Source organism: Muntiacus reevesi, chromosome 8, assembly GCF_963930625.1.
Source record: "Muntiacus reevesi chromosome 8, mMunRee1.1, whole genome shotgun sequence".
Classification (NCBI taxonomy): Eukaryota; Metazoa; Chordata; class Mammalia; order Artiodactyla; family Cervidae; genus Muntiacus; species Muntiacus reevesi.
This window is the reverse complement of record NC_089256.1, coordinates 73,455,210-73,479,883: the sequence shown is the minus strand read 5'-3', so window position 1 is coordinate 73,479,883 and position 24,674 is coordinate 73,455,210. Positions and strand designations below refer to the sequence as shown.

General features: G+C 40.0%; 1 protein-coding gene and 1 non-coding gene across 3 annotated transcripts; both read right to left on the bottom strand.

Annotated features, from left to right (window-relative positions):
• Positions 1 to 16,666: 16,666 nt before the first annotated feature.
• LOC136173831 (U6 spliceosomal RNA) lies at positions 16,667 to 16,773 on the bottom strand. The gene has a single exon (XR_010664311.1). It is a non-coding gene; the product is annotated as a U6 spliceosomal RNA (small nuclear RNA).
• A 2,893-nt stretch (positions 16,774 to 19,666) lies between these two features.
• On the bottom strand, positions 19,667 to 23,348 carry RPL22L1 (ribosomal protein L22 like 1). Of its 2 annotated transcripts, none has more exons than XM_065943228.1 (4): positions 23,325 to 23,348; positions 21,469 to 21,561; positions 21,183 to 21,304; positions 19,667 to 19,935 (listed from the first exon to the last, which is right to left on the bottom strand). In XM_065943228.1, exons 1-4 carry the CDS (start codon positions 23,331 to 23,333, stop codon positions 19,791 to 19,793), a joined length of 369 nt encoding a protein of 122 aa, XP_065799300.1. In that variant the 5' UTR covers positions 23,334 to 23,348; the 3' UTR covers positions 19,667 to 19,790. The 2 variants fall into 2 exon arrangements, with proteins under 2 accessions (XP_065799300.1, XP_065799299.1); XM_065943227.1 differs by lacking the exon at positions 23,325 to 23,348 and adding an exon at positions 22,169 to 22,421.
• Positions 23,349 to 24,674: the final 1,326 nt, after the last annotated feature.

The following is a 24,674-nucleotide window of genomic DNA, read 5'->3' as shown; positions in this document are numbered from 1 at the left end:
TGCCATAAATGTCCACTGCTGTTCCTGGCACAAAACATCTTCTTTTCTTTCAGACAATGAGTGCATGGGTGGAGGGGCTGGGGGTTGACTCCTGGACCTGCCAGGCAGTGCAGTAGTTTTCTTTATAATGAAGAGGTAGGCTGTCACTCAACCTCACAGGCTCTCTGTTTTACCCAACACCAGTGGGCACTTATGCCCTGCCTCATTTTGCACAAGAGAGACAGTCAATCTTAGCACTTCAAGATTTTTCTTACTACAGATTTCAAATGGGAAATAGAAACGAGGTCATATATTACACATTCTCCACAAACGGCAGCAAACATCCAAGCCAATTCTGTCTTTCCTCGCTCACTCTTCAGCTTTGCTGCCAGCAAAGCTGGGGTCTTCCTTGTCACCCTTCATCCTTCAGAGAACCCCCAGCGCCACCAGCTCCCCTTTCTTCCTCCAGTTTCTCATCTCCATCCTGTGCTGTGCTTAGTCGCCCAGTCATGTCTGACTCTTTGGACCCCGTGGACTGCAGCCTGCCAGGCTTCTCTGTCTGTAGGGATTCTCCAGGCAAGAATACTGGAGTGGGTTTCCATGCCCTCCTCCAGGCGATCTTCCCCACTCAGTTATTGAACGCAGGTCTCCCGCATTGCAGGCAGATTCTTTAACCGTCTGAAACACCAGGGAAGCCCAAGAATACTGGAGTGGGTAGCCTATCCCTTCTTCAGGGGATCTTCCTGACCTAAGAATTGAACTGGGGTCTCTGCATTGCAGGCAGATTCTTTACCAGCTGAGCTACCAGGGAAGCCCCATCTCCATCCTACATATTTATATATTCAGTTGTCAAGAAATTAAGGGTCTTCTTTACAAAGTGAAGGGAGATTATGAGTAATGATTTTATTTTCTCCTGTTACATCCACACTAAGTGTTCATAGCATGTCTTCAAGATAGGTTTCAGCATCCTTGGTTTGCACTGAGGGAACTCCAGGGTACAAATCCAGCTATATCTTTCCAGAGCATCATTCTAAACTACTATATAGAACTTCCTTGGTCTTACAGTGGATGAGAATCTGCCTGCCAATGCAGGGAACACGAGTTCGATCCTTGTTTGGAGAAGATTCCACATGCCACGGAACAACTCAGCCCATACCCCATAATTTCTGAGCCTGTGAACCCTAGAGCCTGTGCTCCAAAACAAGAAAAGCCATAGCAATGAGAAACTCATGCACCACAACTAGAGAATAGCCCCCACTCTGTGCAACTAGAAAAAGCCCACGTGCATCACCAAAGACCCAGCGCAACAAAAATAAATAAACTACTTAAAAAACCTACCATACAATGTCTATTTCCTTGTACAATCATAAGATGTCTTCATAACTTTCACATAAATCAGTGTGAAATAATACTCAGATATCAAAATCCAGGCAGTTACAGATACAGTATGGCTTTTATGATTTATATTTTGTTTGTCTGTTTGTCCTAATAATGAAGGAAAACATCTCAAGGTCAAGTCCAACTTTGAGGTTGTATCTCAAAAGAAGTGATGCTTGGACACCTCACAGCCTACCCATCAGCATAAGATAAAAAGAAGAAATCATTTTCAGGTACCAAGCTTTTATGCAGAGTAACACAAAGCCACACATTCTTAATCTCCAAAATTTGTGTCTCCTGAATTGCATGTAGATTTTCTTACCCATTGAGCCATGGGGAAGCCCTTATAAAGATGCATGCAGTAGTAAATAAATTGTATGTTGGGGCAGTAGAAATAAATACAATTGGTGATGATTATGCACTTTAAAATCTGAACTTGAGGAATGCAGAAAAAGAGACTCAGAAAATCTGCACCTTTGTTATCAGTCCTTATCGAGTAAAGAAACTGACTTGCCTGAGGTGTGAGCAACCCTTGGGGACAGAAAGATAACAGTGAATGAGCCCTTTGGTGGGGGAGGTGCGATGCGGGTGGGGGTTGGGGGATGAAGAGCCACTCTCCCATATGCAGCTGGGTTGAAAGATGTGTATCAGTCAGAACGGGCTGGATTTTGATGCAGAAACAAATTTCAAAAATCTCAGTGGCTTAAAACAGTGCTTATTCCTCACGTACACTTCCATATCCGTCACAGGTCGGGAAGGATGTTCACTGAGCCCCCAGGGACCCAGGCTGGTGGAGATGCCATGGCAACATGTGCTTCCACAACCACAAAAGCACAAAGAGGGGCAACGCAAAACATACACCGCCTCCTACAGCCGCCGCCCAGAAGTGTATCTGTGACTCTTCTCTCCTGTTTCATGGGCTCTGGCAAGTCACATGGCACAGTTAACCTCAAGGGAGGTGGGAAGGTACCATCTCATCCCGCGTGCAGAAAGAGAAGTGGAATGTTTGGGAACAGGCCCGATGAGTTCCACTAGGAAACTTGGTGCTATTTTAATAAGGGAGAGACAGCAGGTTGTTCTTCCTTAACTTTTTTGCCTCCAAAGAAGGGCACGGGCTCTGTCTACATGCTGCCATGTTGGATTAGCCTCACCATTCTTTAATGAAGAGGGATCAGAGTTAACACCAGAAACTCTCTGTACTTCTCACTCCATATTAACTAAAATCCATATACCAACATTGGGTTTAGTAAACTGCATATTATTCATTCCAAGGGTGGATTTAGTCATTTCCAGGGGATGCTTGTAGTTATCTTTGAATAAAAATCTTGAGTAAAGAGTCGTAACAAAAAGTGATAAGAAAGGGATCATCCTATTTAGGTACCTGACAATTGCATTTAAGATTCTTAATTACTCACAACCATATACTGCTTGTTAAAATATAATTTGAAAAAAAAATAAAATAAAAAATAAAATATAATTTGACATAATCCTTTTGGAAAGAAATGTGGCAATATGTATCATTCTTTACCTAGCAATTCAACAATTGGGAATCTATCCTAAAGAATCTCACATGTTTAAAACAAAACATTATGTTCACTGCTATACTGTATTAATTAAAAATAACCAAAAATGTCCAATAATAGAGAAATGATTTAAGTAAATTATGGTAAATCTACATGAGGTACCCAATAAAAATTATTTTTGTGGGAAGGATGATTACATTCCCTTAACTAAAAAGTAATTACACAAAATCATTCCTATAACATGATCACAAATATGTTGAATGTACTTATATCATACAATGTATTTTTTTGTATTTATTTTGACATTCACTGTGAACAGACCACTTCATATAACGGTTCTAAAAAGACCATTTGGATATGATTCATGTTATAAATACATAACTGAAGGACCAGTATTATTTATTAATTAGTGCCCCAAACCATCACCAACTTGCTGACAATGTGAGGGTATATAATAAAATATTAAGCTGATTTTAGAAAGTTGAAAGATAAATGCAAAATAGGTTTTTATCAAACTTAGTGCTCTCTATGTATATATACATGTCTACATAATATATATAATAGACAAAAACCTATTTTCAAAGTTATCAGAAGAAATTGATTCAGTATAAAAAGAGCTAGCCAGAAAAAAACTAGTAGATACATTGTAAACATTGAGAGTGTTTTGGCGCATAATTCTGGGACACGTGTATATAATAAAAAATGCCTATAGAAAGGTAATCCTCCTATATATGATGACTTTAATACATTAATGCATATAAATTTTTATATGTTTTATAATAATTAAAAAGTTTGTAAATGGTTACAATAGAAAAGTCTTGAAGGGAATTGAGATTATTTAAGCTGGAAATAGAAACTGAGAAGAAAATCCATAGATATTCAATGAGGTAAAGGTGTATTTGTGAAAATGTTAATGAGCGATTCTTTTAAGGTCATTAACAGTGACTCTATCAAATATCTGCTAAAAGCAGATAGATTTAAGGAAAATTAAGCATTTCCTAAATAGCAAAGTAACCACGTTTTGGAATATAATGCCAAGGAAATCAGGCAGTGTCCCTCCGTAAGGTTAGTTTCATTTGAAGGAAAGCGAAGATGGCCGCCTCTCTTTCAGAGTCTGAGGTAATTTTTGTTTTGGCTGGAGATTACTAAATGGTTTTTCCATTGCTTTTTCAGTTTGAACCATAGGTCCCCTATTCTCTACATTACTTTTATAACTTTTTTGAAGCAGTATAAAGTCAAGACATTCTTTTCAAAAGCCATTAAGTTTATTTTCAGTCATATTACCCATAATGAACTAATTTCAGATTAAAAAAAAAATTTATAGTACCTTCAAAAATAACTTTTTGTATTCTTATTTTTCTTGCTTACTAAAAAAAAAGAAAAGTTATCACAGTTTCATGATTTCTTTTCTAAAAGCCTTGGAGACAACTGGGTTTTAAAATTCAGTACATAAAAAATAAAATAAAATTCAATACGTTTCTGATTTTGAAACAATAATATGATACAAATAACATATATTATGTAGCACTCCCAGTGAAGTAGATGTAGTATTCATAATCAAACATATTAATATTTCTGCAGCTATACATACAAATATTTGCACTAAGGGAGGTAAAGTCTACTATAAGATATCATTCTATCAATCTAGGTTACATTCTCCAATCAAGTAAGTTAAAAAAATCTTTGGTTTTTGGAATGCGTTAAAAGCTAAGATGGGCTTCCCAGGTGCACTGTGGTAAAGAACCCACCTGCCAATAGAGGAGATATAAGAGATGTAGATTTGATCCCTGGGTTGGGAAAATCCTGAAGCCATGGCAACCCACTCCAGTATTCTTGCCTGGAGAATCCCACGGACAGAGAAGACTGGTGGGCTACAGCCCACAGGGTTGCAAAAGAGTCGGACACAACTGAAGCGACTTAGCACGCACTCACAAGCTAAGATACAGAATGCCTGATTGAATTTGAATTTCAGATAAACAGCAAATATTATAGCTTTTTAGCATATGTCCCAAATATTGCATGAAACACGGTTGGGCTGGAGAAGTTATTCAGTGTTTATCTAGAATTCAAATTTAACTGAGATTCCTCATTTTTTATTTGCAAACTCTGGCTTTTGGGATTTCAGAATTGCAAACAAGTGATTTTGCACCTGTATAGAGAAATATCCTAACTGAAATACTGTTACAGTCACTCTTCCAGGGATAGGGTTTGGTTTGGGCCCTTTTGAAGAAAGTCACAAGAAACAAAATTGTATTAAATATGCTTTCTATGAACAAAGTATGTAAAGTGTAAGACCTGTGCAAAGGTACCTATCTTAAAAACTCTAGATATTTCAAAAATTATAAATAAAATGATTACTCTAAAAACCATTTTAATTTGCAGTTCTTTTCTGTTCCACATTAAAGTTCATCATCTATGGAGCATTCCTTTTATAAAATTCATAAATTCTCTTGTAACAAAGACATTTCTTTCATTCGTGCTTGTGCTGAGTTGAGTCCGACTCTTTGTGACTGCATGGACCGTAGCCCACCAGGCTCCTCTGTCCATGGGATTTTCCAGGCAAGAATACTGGACTGGGTTGCCATTTCCTACTCTAGGGGATCTTCCCAACCCAGGGATCAAACCTGCATCTGTTGCACTGGCATGCAAATTCTTTACCACTGAGCCACCAGCTCCATCTAATGGAGAAAACATCTAATTACAGCCCTTCATAGAGCTAGGAATATTTCCAGGAGTGTTGGTAAAACTATAAAGTATGTGGAGGCCACAAACACACAGACACACCACACACAATTTTCTGTGCTGCTTTGTTCTTTGAACCAGGTAAGACCCAGAACTACTTAGTCATAGTTCTTGCAGATCCAGTCCTTTGCTAGATTTGAACTAAAAAATGAAATCAGGGTCTCTTGGATCCACACCCACTCCTTCCTTTCAAACCAAACCCTCAATGCCGTCTGCCCGAGTAACTATTACAGTCTCCTAGCTAATTTTTTTGAGGGGGCTAATTTTCCAGCTTTCATTCTCTCCCAACTAATACATTCTACGTGTTATCTTCAGACTAAATTTCCTAAAGCATGGCCTTCATCATTTCCTCCCCTTGCCCTAAAACACACATCTTCATTTCATTTTGTTCCCTCCCTGCCCCTCATTCCCATCCATTCATGCTCTGCTGGTAGCTCCATTTCCATACTTTAGTGCCTGGTAGTCAGCGAACAAACAAAGGCTGTGGAATCAGACTTCAGCTACTTAATCACTCTGAGCCTCAATTACTTCATCAATAAAAATATAAACAGTATAGCCCTGGACTTATCTTTTTACTTAAGTCAGTTTGGAGGTAGGGTTTTATGTCCTTTGCAATTTCATGAGCCTTACCTCTTGAAAGAAAAGAAAAGCAACCAGGAGTTGGCCTGACCACACAGGCGGACAAAGGTATTCTGTTAAACATAAAAAAATTCACAAAACATTAACATTATAGACAAAGTCACTCTGTGACCATGTGAGAGCAAGGCAATTTAGTAATCATGTCTGAGAAAAGACAAAACAACACTCTTAAGACCACGAAAAGGATCAAATATTTCCATTTCCTGGCTAACATAAGGAACTGTTGTTGCTTTATTATTACAATTTTAGCCCCAATTAACTTTTTCAACCTCCTAGCTAAGATTCATAAAGAAACTTATTCACATAATTACTCCTACTTCCTGACAACATCCAAACTTGAGGAAACTGCTTTAAATTCTCTCCAAATTCCCTAACGCAAACTGCAGTCCTATAACGAGGGCTTATATGGATAAGGTTTATTATATGCATTTGTCTTGAACCAAACAACAAGGTCAGACAGAAAAGATATCAAAATCCATTCCTTCAAAATTTTGAGTTTATCTCATTAGTCTTCTTGTTAAATAAGCATAAATCAAAGTTTTCTTACTGATTTTATTTTCCCAAAATTTATATTTAGCATCACACCATTTAGAAGGGAAAACCTTTCACTCAGAAGTACTCCAGTAGACATTTCTCAGTACTAATTTTATAAACAAACAAGCCATGTCCTCATTGTTTAAGGTACTTGAATAAGAACTGTTATAATCAAAGATTCATTTATTTTGAAATATCTCCCTCTTGAGGGCATTACTACTTATGCATCAGTATACTGTTAAACTCCAGCCCTCTGATACATACTGGTGGGTGGAAATAGAAATAAATTAATATAAAAATCTTGGATGACAATTTGGCAACATCTATTAACATTTCAAAACCCATGAGTCCTAAGACCTATAGGTAAGGACAGTCACCATAACTGTAAGCCACCTAAATGTCCAGCACTAGGTGTCTAGTGTAATGCATAGTGAAATCCATGTAACCATTAAAGTTAGAAAATCTATACACACTGACATGGAATTATCTCGAAGACATGCTTATACACACATACTTGTACATATATAAAAATACCTGCAGATGAAAGCTGGTAATAGTTGCTGCCTCTGAGAGAAGAAATGGGTCAGGGGGAGGAAGATATACTTTTTCATGTATACCCTTTCTGTATAAACTGATTTTTAAAATCATCTGTGTGTATTTTCTATAAATCAAAAATTCAATAAATTAAATGTTTTGTAAAATTTTGTAAAAAGAACTTACATGCAAAAAGTGTACAAATTTTAAGTGTGAAAGACAGCAAATGCTTATAAAGTCAACATAACCAATAACAAAAATTCATGTCAAGTAAAAGAGCACTACTAGTGTGTATTTAAAAGAAAATACCAGTCATTTTAAAATTTAGCCTGTAAATATTTCAGTATGTATCTCTTGATAAAAGATCTCAGCCTAGAGTGGAATGGGAGGATATGAAATTGAGAATCTCAGGCATGCTTCTCAGAAAAATAAAACTTAAGAAGAATGAAAAGATTAATTGCCCCAAACCTGTCTCCTGACCAATGAACATCCACCACGAATACCTCCCCATTTTCAATGAACTTGCTGCCTGGACTCTGGCTGAACCCCCTTTCTTTGCACCTTTTGCCCAAGAATACCATCTGCCTCAAACCCTCAATGGATTTACGTGTAGCCTGGTGTGTCCTAGGCTTCAATTCCCCTGTTATTTCCAAATAAACCCAATATCTAATCCTTTGAGCCTGCTTCAGCTTACCTCTTCATTTAGATCGTCTCTCTCAACCCATATCATAATACCATTGATAAAATAATAAGAAACTTAAAAACATAACCATAGTGCCATTATCATACCCAGTAAAATTAACAATAATTAGAATTAGAAATGTTTAATGCTTAAAAATTTTAATACTCAATTCATGTTCAATGTTTTGTTTTTTTTTGCTTATCTCAAAAATGTCTGTTTACATTTGATTTGTTTGAAAGGTCCACATATTATATTTGGTTAATCTTTCTCTTAAATCTTTTTATTCTGTAAAAGCCCCATCCCCTTTGGTTAATGCTACTTCTTTGTTGTTGAAGAAACTGGTCATTTATCTTGTAGAATTTCTCACATTCTGCGTATAGCTAGTTAAATCCTCCTGGTATTGTTTTACATGTCTTTATTCATTGAATTTTTTTGTAAGCCAGTAGACAGACCTAGGAATCAATGTGTTTCTTGAGTGGGTAAATAAAAGGGCTCCATGATGCAGTATGTTTGGAAAATGCTGTATACTTTGTAAATCAACATATGGAGATTTACAGATAAAGACCTGAAAAATCCGTAAGTGAGGAAATGTTCAATTTTGCTTAACTGCACATTTCCTATGGGTTTTGTTGTTGTTATTGTTGTTGTACTACCTATTATATTCACATGGAACTAGAGTCCTGTTTTACACATTCTGATAAACACTGGAAGAAAAGTTCTCAATGGTCTTCTCAGAATTCCATGATTTTGTATGGAGCAAGACCCACTGCAGATCTTTATACAAGTTTGCTGATTGGTGGATCCCATAGACATTTATTATGTTTTCTATTTATAGAGTATTATACTTGAAAACGCTTCCCTGGTGACTCAGTGGTAAAGAATCTGCCTGCAATTCAGGAGACCACCTGCAATGCAGGAGATGCCAGTTCGATCCCTGGGTCAGGAAGATCCCTTGGAAAAGGGAATGGCAACCCACTCCAGTATTCTTGCCTAGGAAATCCCAAGGATGGAGGAGTCTGTAGGGTTACAGTAGACTTAGCGACTAAGCCACCACCAAATACTTGAAAACACTGTTTCTGTTGTCAGGAGTTAAGGCTGAGTTGATGAATCAGCAGGTGTCCAGAAAGCAAATGCACATGGCCATTTAAAGAAGAGGCAGCAAAAAAAAAAAAAAAAAGAAAAATCAGCTGTATAGACTGCAGTCACCGAGCAGAATGGCCTGGTGGGCTTCACCAGGGAAGCTCCAGTGGTGAGATTGGCTTTGCAGCTGAGCAACAAGAATTGGCAGCAAGTCAGAGCTGAAAAATATCCCAGAAGTCATCTGGTATCGTCTTTTCATTCACAGAGGACAGAAAGTCCAGGAATAGGAAAGGATTCTCACAGCCAATGAGAGACACAGCTTAGGACTAAAACCCAGATGTTCCTGCTGCTAAATCTAATAAAACTGAAAAAGTCCCTTTCAAAATTACTTTTGTTGTAGGTAAACTGTTTTGTATTCCCTGTGGAAGCTTTTAGGATTTTCTCTTTATACTTTGGAGTTCTGAAGTTTCTTCAGAATGTGTCTAAGTATGAGGTTTTCCTTTCATTCTGCCTGGCTTTCAGTCAGCCTTTTTATTATGAAGATCCAAGCTTCCTTAGGGTGAGGGAAACCTTCATTGGTTCCTTGCATGTCTATATCTGGGCCAGTTGTTTTGATTTGTTCAAACCAGTTGCTTTTTCCTTGATGTTTTATTCATTTTGAGTCATCCTTGGTTGATTCTTCCATATTTATGAATGAAAGATCCTGTTAAGGATCTGGCTTGGAATTCATTTGAAGTTATATGGATTGGTTTAAAGGCACACAGAGGTAAATTCGACCTTGAAGTCTAGTGAGGGAGGAAAATGAGCAAATTAAAAATTCTGTCAGTGTCAGAATGCCTATAGTGTAGCTTAAGCAAAACGAAAAGCTGGTGGTATTAGTTTGTGTGCCAGGAAATTTCGAGTGTGCCCCTCCTCCGACTTCGTAGTTGCCTCTGGCTATTCCCGGGTTGGGCTGGAAACGGAGGGGTTGGCAGAGAAACAGACTGAGAAGTCTGACATTAAGAGCAATGGTTTGGTGGCATGGCTCTCTGGACAAGAAGAAAATCTGACCCTTATTCTTCATCTCAAAGGATCCTCTAAGCAAAGAATGATCCACCATTCCAGTTCTACAATGGGCAAGCCATTAGCCATTGCAGTTACTCTCAGCGGAATTCAGGATAGAGAAAAACAGGAAATATTCTGTGCTTTTTTATACTGAAACTAGATACTGAAGATTCACATCTAAGGAATAATTTCAATAAGCCCAGGTTCTTGCATCGTCCCATATACAGAAAAGCACTAAAATCATTAACTAGAGATGTCTGTTCTTTTTGAATAGCAGTAAGTAATCTTCTGACATTGGACTACATTTTTTTTTCCAGCAAAACCCCTCATATATTTCATGGTTCCTCCCTTACCTCTTCAGAGCAGTTCCTCAAAGCTATCTGAGAGGCTGTCTCCTGGACTATAGTCCTCAGTAAGGTCCATGAATGAAACTAAGTTCACAACTTTTATCTTGTATGTTTCTATTTCAGTAGACAACACGTATCTTCATTTCTCAAAGATTTATCACTGAGAATCTTTATTATAATGTTTATGACATGGGCAGTGCCTCTTCTTAGAACTTTCACTTCCCTCAGTAGCCTCTGAGTACTTGGTAGCTCATTCTACACAATTTCTTTTTGTTTGGGGTCCTATCTCTCTCCCAGGAAATCCTCTTAAGTGGACAAATATTTAGCCCAGGTCTGGTCCTTCTTCATGGATCACATTCGGTCCAGAGAAACATTTGCTCATCCTTGCATCTGTGGGCATGCATGCATCATTGCTCTTCTGCTGGCAAACTGCTCTGGCCACCGCTGCAGGCCTCGGTTTCTCAAGGTTGAGTCAAACACTCAGGATTCTTGGTGTGTTTATAGTCCTGGTGTGTAGATAGTGAACTAAGGTTACAAAATTGGAACCTGAGCACCTCTTTGCAAGCTCTACAGAGACCATAAACACCTCACTTTGGAAGTGGGAAAATTTGCCACCTTCAATTTTGTTCTCAGTTTTGTGGATCTCAGCTGAAAAGCAAGAGAAAAGGTCTCATTGTAAAAGTTTATTTCACGCCTATATGAAAAGTATTGGAGTGATGAAATACAGAATCTTCCAAGCTATTTCCAGAAAGCAGTGGGCCAGCTCCCATGATTGACTTATTACAACAGAGATAGGCGCTAGACAACTGCTTTAAGCCAGTTTGTGGGTCTCAAGCAGTAAACAAAACAAAATATTGGTTCTGCTAAGAAGCTGAATGGAGCCAGTTGAATGTGCATCACTGTGAGAAAGAACTGCCTGTCAGAGAGAGAGAAGTTTAGAAATATTTTTACACTAAGGCCTTTACAGGGAATGACCACTGAAGTCAGACAGACCTGGAGTTTATTAGCTGTGTAACCACAGGTAGACAGTTCAGCACTCTAAGCCCTTGGTTTTATGACTAAAAGGGAAATAATAGCTAACATGAAGGATGGCTGTGGAGATGAAACGTTGGGTGTGAAAAAGACTAAAAGAAAAGGCCCTCCATGAGTGGTAACCACCATCACCATCCTTCCTCTGCCTACAATCCCTTCTTATTTCTTCCTTGCCCCATTAATTTCCACTCTGCCTTAAAGATAGCTCAGAGTCAGCCATCTTTTCCAGTAGCTTTCCTGGACTCCTTTCCCCTTTCATTATGGTATAGATGCTTCCAAAGCATCTTGTGATATCTCTACTGAACCACACTTACCTGAAATTGTAAAGCCACTTCCCCCAACTGGAACTGTGGGCTCCTTGAGTATAGAGAACACGGTACTCCTGAGAGTAGTGTTATTAATATTATTAGTATTTCCCACATTAGTAGTGTTATTAGTATTGTTAGAACTTCCCACGTGGGAAAAAGAAAGGTAAAATTATGTTTACTTCTCAAATTGTATAGTACAGCTCTCAAGATAGGACCTGGAAGAACAGAAATCAATGACCTGGCATTTGTAACATATGTGGGATCTGTGTCATTCACACCATCCCACCTCAGAGATAGGGAAAGAGCAGTCTATGTCCCTTCTTCCCTCCCTTAGGAGAAAACATGTCCAACTGATCAAAACTGAGATGGTAGATCCTTGATTCCTAGTCTAGGTCTTTGGATCATAGAACTCTAAGACAGGAAAAAGCTTTAGAGAGTGCTTCATCATGGCAGGAGAGGGGACTATCTCAAGGAGCTTGTGTGTCTTAAAAACTGTACTCAACATTGTAAGTTTATATTTGGAAAAGTTAAAGAAGGACCTTATTTTGTTGAGTTTTGGCATGGAAGGCACCCAAAAACATCAGTTGGTGGGGTTTGCTGTGGGTCAATCATATCATGGGGGGGCAACCAGAACTGGGGCAGGGAAGCATGACGTTATCTGTACTTGTCAAAAGGAGTCAGGCATTCCTGAAGCCTGACAAACACCAACCTATTTCCAACCACTTATTTGCATACATATGAGGAAACAGAGGTGTGTCCAAGGAGACCCACCATGTATGCAAGCAGAGGCAGGATTTGTGTTCCTTCACTACATCTCAGCCTGACCATGGCTTTGTGTGGTGAAGAAGTGGCACAGCCCGAGAGCAGGAGGAGCAGAGTGAGGACAGAGAGACAGAAGCATGGTGCGATCCTGAGAAAGCCAGCGGTCTAAGACCTAATTTGCTCATATGCCAAATGGGAAAGATAACATTCTATCACACGGGACTGCTTAAGGACCAAAAGAGAAGACAAATTCCTTTATAAAATGCAACGTGTTATTTAAAGGTGACCTTTCAAGCATTTGCAGGAGAAAATTCGGGAGACCTGAGTTCGATCCCTGGGTTGGGAAGATCCCCTGGTGAAGAAAATGGCAACCCACTCCAGTATTCTTGCCTGGAGAATCCCATGGACGGAGCAGCCTGCTAGGCTACAGTCCACGGGGTCACAGAGTCGGACATGGCTGAGCAACTTAACTTTAACTTTTTCTAGCATTTAAATCATCCAACTTGTAGAAGAGACACATACTTAAGCTATACCTGTAGACTCTCCAATCACTTCAGCATTACCACAAACAAGGATTTCCAGAAAAGTAGAAAAATTAATGCTAATAAAAACTTTTTTTTTTTTTAGCACTTTTTAATCAGGGAAAATTGTATAAGTGGATAGCCACATGGGAAAAAAAAGGTAAAATTATATCTACTTCTCAAATTTGCAAACCAGGATAAATTCTAAATAGAATAGAGACCTAAATTTAAAAAATGAAACCATACAAGCATCAATGAATTCTCTTATAACCTAGAAATAGGGAAAACATTTTTAACCCTGACTCAAAAATTCTGAAACAATGAGGAAAAGATTAAGATTTAATTGCATCAAAATAATACTTCAACAAGACAAAACAAAAAACACCATAAAGACATATTCAAATTAAAAAGAAAAATTACAACTTATATCACAGACAAGAGTTTAATAGCCATAACCTAGAAGGAGCTTCTAAAAATAAAGAATCAAAAGACCAAGAATCCCTTATACATCTTAGAGATATAAAGTGGCCCACAGAAAAAGAAATGTAAATAGTCCTTAACTTATTAAGTGACATTCAGTCTCACTCATGGGAGAAATACAAATTTAACGATCCTGAAAACAATGTCTCACCTATCAGACAAAAATACCCAAGTCAGACAATAAAAGCTGTTGGTGATACTGTGAGCAAATGGACATTTTCACACATTGGTGGTGGTGAAGGAGGAAATAGAACAGGCTCTATCTTGAAAGCAGGATTCCATCTTGGGCCGGACTGTGCACTTTGAGCCATATGCCCAATATCTATGGAAACACGAGACCAACTGGAAAACCAGGCCCCTGGAAGGAAGAGCCCCAGGGATCGTACTTAGACTCTCCAACGCCTAAAAGAATACCCTAATTATCTGTGTAAGCCAATAGAGTCATACATTCTATTATGCTTATTGGGGTATGACCACAGGCTTGTTGATAATTGTCCACTGTTAACTACCTAGGCTTAAGGCAGATGAATCACGGGTTAACTTTGATTGTATCTTTCTTTTTCCTTTGTTCAGACTAGTTTCAGGGAATTGGGGGAGGTGGGTTTGTGCAGGTACACTTAGGGTATATAAGGTTTTCACAAAAACTAGTCAGGGTCCTTGGCTAAAAGGAGACTGCCTTGGGCCTACCGGTGTAATAAACCACACTCCACTATCTGCATTGTCCTTCTGAGTGAGTTTGTTTCCCGGAATGTGTGGCTACAACAGCAGGAAGGCTACTAGGAAGGCAAAGTAGAACCCTCAAGGAGGAATATCTGGCAATATATAGTGAAATTATACATTCATTTATCTTTTGACCTAGGAGTCTCACTTCTGGGAATACAGTCCAAAAGATTTAGTGGCAAAAATAAGAAAAGGCACGTGCATGAGGCTTTTAACCACAGTGCTATTTATAGTAGTAAAGGCTTGGAAACAACTCCAATGTCCATCAGTAGGAACTGGTTGACTAAAGCGTGGCCACACATGGAAATGATGACTCCCTGATATTATTAAGGAAAAATAAGTAACACGGAGAAAAGTGAATACATTAAGCTATCATTTAACAGATGGTTCATCTCTCTTTTAAAATGGATGGATAAACCATAATGGGCTTTCCTGATGGCACAGCAGTAAAGAATCTATCTGCAATATAGGAGACGGAGGTTCAATCCTGGGTTGGGAAGATCCCCTAGAGAAGGAAATGGCAACCCACACTGGTATTCTTGCCTAGAAAATCCCATGGACAGGGGAGCCTGGCGGGGAGCCCACAGGCCATAGGAGCTGGACATGACTTAGAGACTAAACAACAACTGATTATAATATCCTTTTTAAATGGCTGCCTGCAGGGGAGAGGAGGAAACAGACTAAAGGGGACTAATACAGCAGTTAGACTTCTTTAAATATACTTTGTTTTGGACTTTGAAACCCTGTAAATACTTTATAGAAATATAAAACAGAAAAAGGTTTTAAGCAGACTTTTAAAATCAAAAGTAAACTGAAACAAAGGAACCCATGGATCCAGTCTGTGTCACAGACATACAGCAATGAATCATCCCCACTGACTTTAAAACACAGGACTTCATTCATTCGTAATGGATGTATCATGAGGACACAAAGAACTGCGAAAACAACCCTAAACTGCAGAGTCATCATATCATAGGCAGTAGTGTCGCTATTGCTTTTTTGAGACTACTACTATGTGTGGATTGTAAGGTAAAGCAAATGAGTACTGGTGTTGGTGACATTGAAATTTCCAGCCTGGGAAAAGGAAATATGGCTATACAATAGACGAGGTTAAAAAAATTCTGTTATCCTGAATTTGTGTTGGATTTGTATTTATTTAATCAGTGTAAACTCACTAAAGTATTTTCTCTTGAAAAAGAAAAGTGTATTTTCTTGTTCTGTTCACTTAAAAGGTCTAGAAACAATGACCAAACCAGTAACAAAGAGCACCTCTAACACAGTGGCCAGAGGATTATGTTAGATGACAGTTCTGAGGCTGGGAGGTGAGGAATCATGAAAATCCAGATTGTGGGAAATTCTATAGGACAAATGACCTAATTTGATCAACAAATAAATTGGCAGGGGAAGAGGGAGAGAGGCAGAGACAGAGAGAAAACTCTAGATTAAAGGAGATTTTAAAGAAATCAATTAATTGCAACACATGGACCATATAACCCTGATTTGCTCAGGTGAAAAGTTATCTGGGGCAACTTAAACACTGACTGGACACTGAATAATATAAGAAAATATCATTAATTTATTATAGGTATGATAATGGTATGGTGAAAGTGTTAGTTGCTCAGTCACGTCCAACTCTGGGACCCCATGGAGTGTGGCCTGCCAAGCTCCTCTGTCCATGGATTCTCCGGGCAAGAATACTGGAGTGGGTGGCCATTCCGTTTTCCAGGGAATCTTCCTTCCTGACCCAGGGATTGAAGCTGGGGTCTCCTGAATTGCAGGCAAATTCTTTACCATTTGAGCCACCTTGGCATAATGGAATTAACACTCTCTCACCTATATTCCTGCCCACCACTCCCATTCCAACACACATACCACTTCATTTCTAATTTCTCCTCATCCTACTCTCCACCAGGGGCTTCCTTAGTGGCTCAGCTGGTAAAGAATCCTCCTGCAATGGAGAGATGTGGGTTTGATCCCTGGGTTAGGAAGATCCCCTCAAGGAGAGCATGGCAACCCACTCCAGTATTCTTGCCTGGAGAATCCCATGGACGGAGCAGCCAGATGGGCTAAAGTCCATGGGGTTGCAAAGAGTTGGACATGACTGAGCAACTAAGCGCTACTCTCCACCACACACAGCTCAGCTCAGCGGCCTCCCTGTTGCTCCCTGCACGTATTAAGACCAGAGGCACTCCTTCAGAGCCTTTGTTCTGCTACTCTCTGCGCCTGGAGGTTTTCCCCCAGGTATCTGGTTGGACCTTAGCTCCTTTGTGTCTTTCCTCACTTAACCTTTTCTCAGTTAACCCTTTCCTGACCTTATTGACAAATTCAATAAGCCATCCTCCCTACAATTATTTTTTTTTTTTTTAATATGCAACGCTTCACGAATTTGCATGTCATCCTTGCACAGGGGCCATGCTAATCTTCTCTGTATCGTTCCAATTTTAGTATATGTGCTGCCGAAGCGAGCACCCTACATTTCTTCTCTGATTTTTCTTCATAAAATTTATCACCATGTACCAAACATTCTGCGGCTTCCCAGGTGGCACTAGTGGTAAAGAATCTGCCTGCAGTGCTGGAGACGTGGGCTGGAACCCTGGGTCAGGAAGATTCCCTGGAGAAGGAAAAGGCTATCAACTCCAGTATTCTTGCCTGGGAAATCCCATGGACAGAGTAGCCTGGTGGGTTACAGTCCACGGGGTCACAGTAGAGTTGGACATGACTTAGGGACTAAACAACAATCATCCATGTTACTATCTTCCTCCACTGGAATATAAGCTTCAAAAAACAAATGTCTATTTTGTACTTCAGTATGTTCAGTCCTTGGGTCAGAAGATTCCATGGGGAGGAAATGGCAACCCACTTCAGTATTCTTGCCTGGAGAATCCCATGGACAGAGGAGCCTGGTGGGCTACAGTCCATGGGGTCACAAAGAGTTGGACACGACTGAGTGAGCACTGCTATCAGCAGTTCTAGCATGCAGCTTTTCTCAAAAAAAATGTTAAATAAATATGCTTATCTCAACTAACTTGCCAACTCCTTAAAGGCATGTGTATCTTACTTAGCAAAATGTATCCAAGCTCCAGCACACAGAATCAAAAGTTAAATTAATTGTTTCTGAAAGATTAGGAGAGAAATGAGGCAGTTGGTGTTTGCAATACTTTATCCTCACTCTGCACTCTTCATAGGCTATTTCACCCAAGTCCAGTTTTTTTTTACTACCCATGTGCAGAAGACAAGCAGGTTATCTTCACCTAGATCCTTCCTCTGAGCTCAAAACCTATACTATATTCAAGTTCATACTTGACATTTTCTGGACCTCAAATTCAGCATGGCCTAAATCTACTTCTTCCACTGTACTGTAACCAAACTCAGCAAATGCCACCATCTAAGCCCACTGTATGTCACCCTTGACATTTCTCCCATTCCACCAATGTCCATCACCAAGCCCCCCAAATTTTATCCTCTGAAAAATCCCTAAATCATCTACCTGCCCATCTCCAACACTTCACTCTTCTCTACCATCAAGGATCTAGCCATAAGCCTCCTGTGTCCTTGCATCCAATATGGGCTTAGTTTCTCAGTTGTATCTGACTCTTTGCGACCCCATGGACTGTAGCCCACCAGGCTCCTGTCCCTGGCGATTCTCCGGGCAAGAATGCTGGAGTGGGTTACCATGCCCTCCAGAGGATCTTCCCAACCCAAGGATCAAGCCCAGGTCTCCAGCACTGCAGGTGGATTCTTTACCCTCTGGGCCACCAGGGAAGCCCAAGAATAGAGTGGGTAGCCTCTCCCTTCTCCAGGGGATCTTCCTGACCCAGGACTCCAACTGGGGTCTCCTGCATTTGCAGGCTGATTCTTTTACCAGCTGAACTACCAGTGAAGCATACAATATGACCTCCACTGAAAACCATTCTTCATAAAGCAGCCACTGATCTTTTTCAAAATGCTTACCTCATTGAATTCTCATTACCCCCTACTTAAAATTCAGCACTTTCCCACAGCTTTTGATTAAAAGGAGGCATCAACTTCTGTCCTACATGGGCTGTCTTCTACTTAACTTTTCATTCTTCTCATGACCAATCATTCTATTCCAGATGCATGGTATGCCAACTAGACCCCCAATGTCCTGAGAATTTTACCTATGCTGTTCCCTCTGCCTGGGACACCCTTTTCTCTTTATCCAGAGATGACTTTGCCTGCTCTAGGTCAGCTCAAACACTTCCTCACTTCCTTCCCTTGACCACATCAAACTTTTAAAAGCCCTTTGTTATACTTTACTGCAATTTTCCTCACCATGTGGTCAGTTTCCCTCACAATACCAGAAAGCAGGCTGTTTTTACCTCAATGCATCCACCATGCCCAACAAAGTAAGCACAGTAGGATGTTGGTGGGAAACACGAACAACTCAAAGAATGGGGCAGAGTTAAGGGAAGAGTAGCTGTGCTAACTTTGGGAAGTACTTAAAGCTCTTAATAGAATGAAAACATTTAACATCCCAAAATCAATTACATACACATCTTTCAGTTGGAATAGTCAAAATCTGGCAACACTATTCTACTGGCATTAGGACTCATGGCCCATCTAACTACCTGAGGTACCACCACCACCCTGGGACCAGTAGGAAAGATATGGCTCTGCTTAAAGAACTCTCAAGGGTTGCTTTATTTGGGAGAAAGGGTCTGTCCACTGAGTTTCAAGCAACAGAAGATCAACGTTTTCTGAGTGATTAGTAAGGAGGTTGAGAGATTCCAACTAGTTGAGTGAATTCTAATTATTCAAAGAACACAGAAGCAGATTTAGTGGGTAAGAGTTCAGATTATAATCCTTCAAAGATTTTGTTTCTAGTGCCCACAAGGCACCTGGATCATGATCAACAGGCAAACTGGTTTATAGTACCATGCTCAACTCAGACCCTTTATGCTAATTAGGGAAGCGCTCCCCTGAAGTAAAGGGCAGCAGTGATTCAATACTGAGCACTTATGCGTAAGAACTGTTGTAGGCAATCAGGATTTCATTTACACATTGTACAAAGATAAGACTGTTGATCAAATCTAAATATTTTATTATATACTTACACCCCAAATTGTATTTTTGCTATATACTTTTAACTTGAGGACATCTGTAAAATCAGTACATTACAGAAATCCTGAAATTCCACTAGCTATAAACTATTTAAATACTACTTATACAAAGTATTTGGGGGTGGGGTGGGTGGGTGGACAAAAGCTTATTTACACACTTTGCTATATACCTGAAACTAACACAACATTGTAAATCAACTACACTCCAATAAAAATATAAAAAAGTATTAAAGGAAAGCCAGCACCATATAAACAGCATATACTTAAATAAAAGATGAATGTTTAACATACAGAGTAATGTTTTTTATTCACTGATAAGCTAAAGGTCCATTTCAAGATGTTTCTTTCTTTTGTATGCTTAATGTGTTTTATTAGCAAGCAAAGCCCTATAAAGGATGGCATCATCTAGTCCTCAGACTCAGATTCATCTTCATCTTGACTAATCTGGAAGTAACGAAGCTCATAAGTCTCCTTGTCAGATGCAACCACACGAAGCCAATCACGAAGATTGTTCTTTTTAAGGTATTTCTTGGTAAGGTACTTCAAATACCTTTAAAATAAAAATAAATTTCATTAAATATAATACTTACTACATAAAGGCCGATATAAGATGCACTGTCATATTCATCTTCTGTGTTCGTAGTTGCCTCTAATTATTTCATTTGTATTAAATATTGAGCAAGGCTGCCAGGGATATAAGGTAGCATTCTCAACCCGAATTAGTATCAGTTTATGCTCTACAACAAAACCCTTATTCTCCCCCATCCTTGCAATAAACTTTACATGCTGGAGACTAATATGAAGAATAGCAGTAATAGCAGCTTCCTCTTTAGTCTTACTGCGACATTAGATTTTTAAATTAAACAATAAGACCTCATTCTTGCCAACATCAACATTCTCTTCACCACCAATCTCCCTAACCTCAATCCCATCTTGAATCAACAGGCAACCTGTCAACAGGGCCGAATCCTATTCACAAGTTCAAGATTATCCAGTCTTGCAACCTGCATATGGCCCAGTCCTTATAAAAAAAAGCTTTCAGCATGGCCTGATTTCATTATGCCAATCACTCTCTCTTTATATTTTACAATTCTGAACTCCTACACATTCCTTTCAAGCCTCCCTGCCCTTTGTCAATGTTGCTCCACGTGAGGAATCTCATTCCACTGGTAAAGAAACACTAAGCTTACTCTCAGGTTCTCTGCAAACTCCTGCTATCCCAGTCTCTACCTTCAATGCAGCAATTACAATATTGTACTTGTAACAGTTATCTGCATGTCCATAAGAACCTTGGGGACAGATACTTCATCTTCAAATCCCTAGTGATGAATTCACAACCACAGCTAATATGCACTCCCACCACAGGCTCCTAAGTCTCTGGCTCACTACGTAATTCATTCAGGTGAAGCTTTCCCTGACCACTTTAAACATCAACTTTCTTTATGCACTTGCACACAGGTCTTGTCAACTACTTACATCACTGCATTTCATTCTCTTCTTTGCTAAAATTTAAGTTCCTGGGTAGTGGCTACCTAGTGTGCCTGGTTCACTGCTAGGCTATGCAATAACAAACAGTGCTGTCATTATGAAATATTAATATTTACTATCTGTCAAGAAAATTTTAATGAATGAAAACTGGCCACAAGATGAACATTAGAGAAATTTACCTTTGATTGGCTGCTTCTATTAGAAGCTAGGACACTACTCCCGTATTACACAACAGACATGTTTCTTCAAACACATTCTAATACTAAAGCACCCAACACTGTTAAAACACGATGGAACACACATACCAACCTTTTAGAGAACTGTTTCTCAGAAACAACTATGATTTTATTCTTGAAACGTTCAATGTGAACGACGTTCCCAAGATTTCCAGTTTTTCCATTCACTTTAACCTTCTCCCGCAGAAACTGTTCCTATTTTAAAACAGAAAAAATGCCACACTAGGGAAGAAAACCCTAGATATTCACTAGGGAAGGTACCCTAGGAACAGAGATTAGGTTAAAATCAAAGATTATGTAATTCATTATTAGAAATTCTACTAAAATGATAAAAACAAGCTGAGCAGAGTGATACTTACAAAATTTCCAGAATCAAAAATTCCATCTTCTACTGGATGAGTAAGATCCAAATTAAACTTCCAGGTTGACTTCTTAGGCTTCTTGTCTTTTTTCTACAGAAAAGTCAATATAAGTATGGCTCTCTACAACAATTTATTCACATATAAAATCAAAACCCAGTTATCAGTGCAGAGATGTACAATGAGGCTATATATGTATGAAATGGTGCAAAATTCTACACCCTAACTTTTTCCAACCCGGCTATGAGTAGGGGAGTACACTCATTAACTTGATTAAAAACCAAATTTCATGAAATCCACTGGAAACTTCCCTTGTTCATCATATAAGTGTTTCACAAGTGCAAAATTCAAGAAATCTTAAAGTACATGGTGACCTATAGTTTGCTTCACCAGATTCCCAAGAATCCTATTTTTCAACTGGAAAAAATTAAAGAGAATCAACCTCCTTTCAACAAGTTACCCAGAGCTTGATCAAAACTTCTAATCAGGTCCATTCCCCCCCCTCAAATTATCAAGACTAAGTTTCGTGGGCTTTTATTATTTTCCAGACAGAACATGTTCAATTTCAAATTACCAGGCATGGGATATTCCGCCCACTTACCACTAGAAAATTCAATCCTTAATGCTGTTATGGGTGAGGAAAACGAATCTTTAATCTGTTCTGCTTTTTAAAAAACATATTTACGTCAAAAATTCTTACCCAAACTTTGAAACAAGCTATGGTTTTCCCAGTAGTCATGTATAGATGTGAGAGTTGGACCACAAAGAAAGCTGAGTGCTGAAGAATTGATGCTTTTTAACTGTGGTGCTGGAGAAAATTCTTTAGTCTCTAGACTGCAAGATCTAACCAATCAATCCTAAAGGAAATCAGTCCTGAATATTCATGTTGAAGCTCCACTACTCTGGCCACCTGATGAGAAGGACTGACTCACTGGAAGAGACCCTGATGCTGGGAAAAGACTGAGGGCAGGAGAAGGGAACAACAGAGTATGAGATGGTTGGATGGCATCACCGACTCGAAGGACGAGTCTGAGCAAGCTCCTGGAGTTAGGGATGACAGGGAAGGCTGGCGTGCTGCAGTCCATGGGGTCGCAAAGTGTCGGACACGACTGAGCGACTTAACTGAAACTGGCAGAAGAGAATACTAGGAGCTGGACTTGACTGGGCAATTTATATCTCTGAGTATCAATTAGGTTTAGAAATGCAGTTTTACCCTAACATTTCAAATGCTCTTTGGATGGCTTTAAAGCTCTTTAACCGGCTTTAGGTACTGGTTCCCTTATATAGTAAGAAAAAACTTGGAAAAACGCCACTTTTACATTCGCCTAAGAGTTCTGGCTTTCACCATGTAAAAAACTTTTATCGTGAGATAATGAAGAAACTTCTTCCCTAACTTAAAAGTTCTCTGAAACTTCTGCAACCGCCGCTATCCCGGAAGGTGAGTACCTCAGCTCTCTCCCTTCGCCTGGCAAAGCCATTAGGCCTGCCGCATTACCCACCTTCGCTTCCTAGTGGAAACATCGGCGTTATCCGGCGCGAGATAAAAAAAAAGGTAATGGCCCAAACGCTGTCCCACTAGCCCAGTTCACCGTCCTGCCTCCTCTTCGTTCCCTGCGCTGCCACGATCAACCATCTTAAGCCAATTCGGGCCTACCTCGAAATCCACAAGACCGCATGGCAGTCGACAGGAGTAAGAAAAAAAACTCACAATCTTAACGTTCTGCTTGTGTTCCTAACCCATGTCTCCATTTTCCCCCTCCCTCTGCCTAAAATTAGAGATTTCAACTCGCCAGCTACAAAACTCATCTACAATGGGCGAAAATCAGCTCACTCCCGGCAACAAGACGAACACTCACCGGCGCCATCTTGAAGGCGTACCGCGCGATGAGAGAGAAAGAGGCTGCCGGCCGCACGTATTTATACCAAAGCGTGCTGCGTCACGCGTCGAGAACGTAAGATCGCCGTCGCTCTCGGAAGAGAACTTGGGAGGAGCGCCGAGGCCAGTAACCCAGGAAACCCCGGGGGTGGCCGGGAGGGCTGGAGGCAGTCAGTTTACTGGGGAGCGCCGGCCGGCGGTAGGAGAAACCATTCACGATACTGCGCTGGTGCCTGCAAATGCTGGTTGACCGCAGTGGTCTCTGCGGTTACTTTCTGGGAGACCGCTCCAGCTGCACACACCCGAGGGATGCAGGAAACGTTTTTCACTAATCGCCTGGGTCTTTCGTCCAAATCAGGGCAAGGCAGTGTCTCAGGTTCCTTTGGGATCTCCTGTCTTATATTGCAATTATAATCCTCTAGCAAAAAAGTTATTTCTGTATATATGCTTTGACTCTTAAGTCTTGTTTTCTAAATGACTGTTGAGGGAAATCTGTGTTTTGGGGAGCCAAAACTAGGCTCTTGAGGGTAAAAAGAAAATCTTTTAAGAGAAAAATGCGTAGTGCTCACGTGTTTACACATTGTGTTTAATTTATTATATTTTATTCTATTTATAGGTTTTAGAGTTAATCCTGGGCTTCCCTGGTAGCTCCGCTGGTAAAGAAACCGCCTGTAATGAAGGAGACTCCGGTTCGACTCCTGGGTGGGGAAGATCCCCTGAAGAAGGGATAGGCTACCCACTGCAGTACTTTTGGGTTTCCCTGTGGCTCAGATGGTAAAGAATCCGCCTGCAATGCGGGAGTCTTGGGTTTGATCCCTGGATTGGGAAGATCTCCTGGGGGAGGGCCTGGCAACCCGTCCCCCTTTATACTTGCCTGGAGAATTCCGGTGGACAGAGGTGCCTGACTTCTGTCCATGGGTTCTCAAAGAATCGGAAAGGACTGGGCGACTAAGCACAGCACACAACACAGGGTTAATCCTACGACTCCTGACTCCATCCGCAGTGCCTCCCAGTAAACATTCGAGGAATATTTTCAGTTCAGTTCAGTCTCTCAGCCGTGTCCGACTCTTTGAGACTCCATGGACTGCAGCCCGCCAGGCCTCCCTGTCCATTGCCAACTCCCAGAGTTTACTCAAACTCATGTCCGTTGAGTCGGTGATGCCATCCAAGGAATATTTTGCTGAGATCTAACTACTAAAATGTACAAGACACAAGAGGATGGATATGTGGTGGTGACATAGTTGATGAGAAAAGGAAAAAGAAAAGTTTCTGAGCTTTGAAGGATTCTCAGTTGATGTCATTTCAGAAATGTGGCATGCCTCTCAGCGTG

Coding starts and splice junctions, on each gene's coding strand:
- RPL22L1 (XM_065943227.1), bottom strand. CDS start 22,207: ATGACTACTGGGAAAACCATAGCTTGTTTCAAAGTTTGG. Junction 21,562..22,168: donor TAGCTTGTTTCAAAGTTTGG/GTAAGAATTTTT, acceptor ACTTTTCTGTAG/AAAAAAGACAAGAAGCCTAA. Junction 21,305..21,468: donor TTTTTGATTCTGGAAATTTT/GTAAGTATCACT, acceptor GTTTTAAAATAG/GAACAGTTTCTGCGGGAGAA.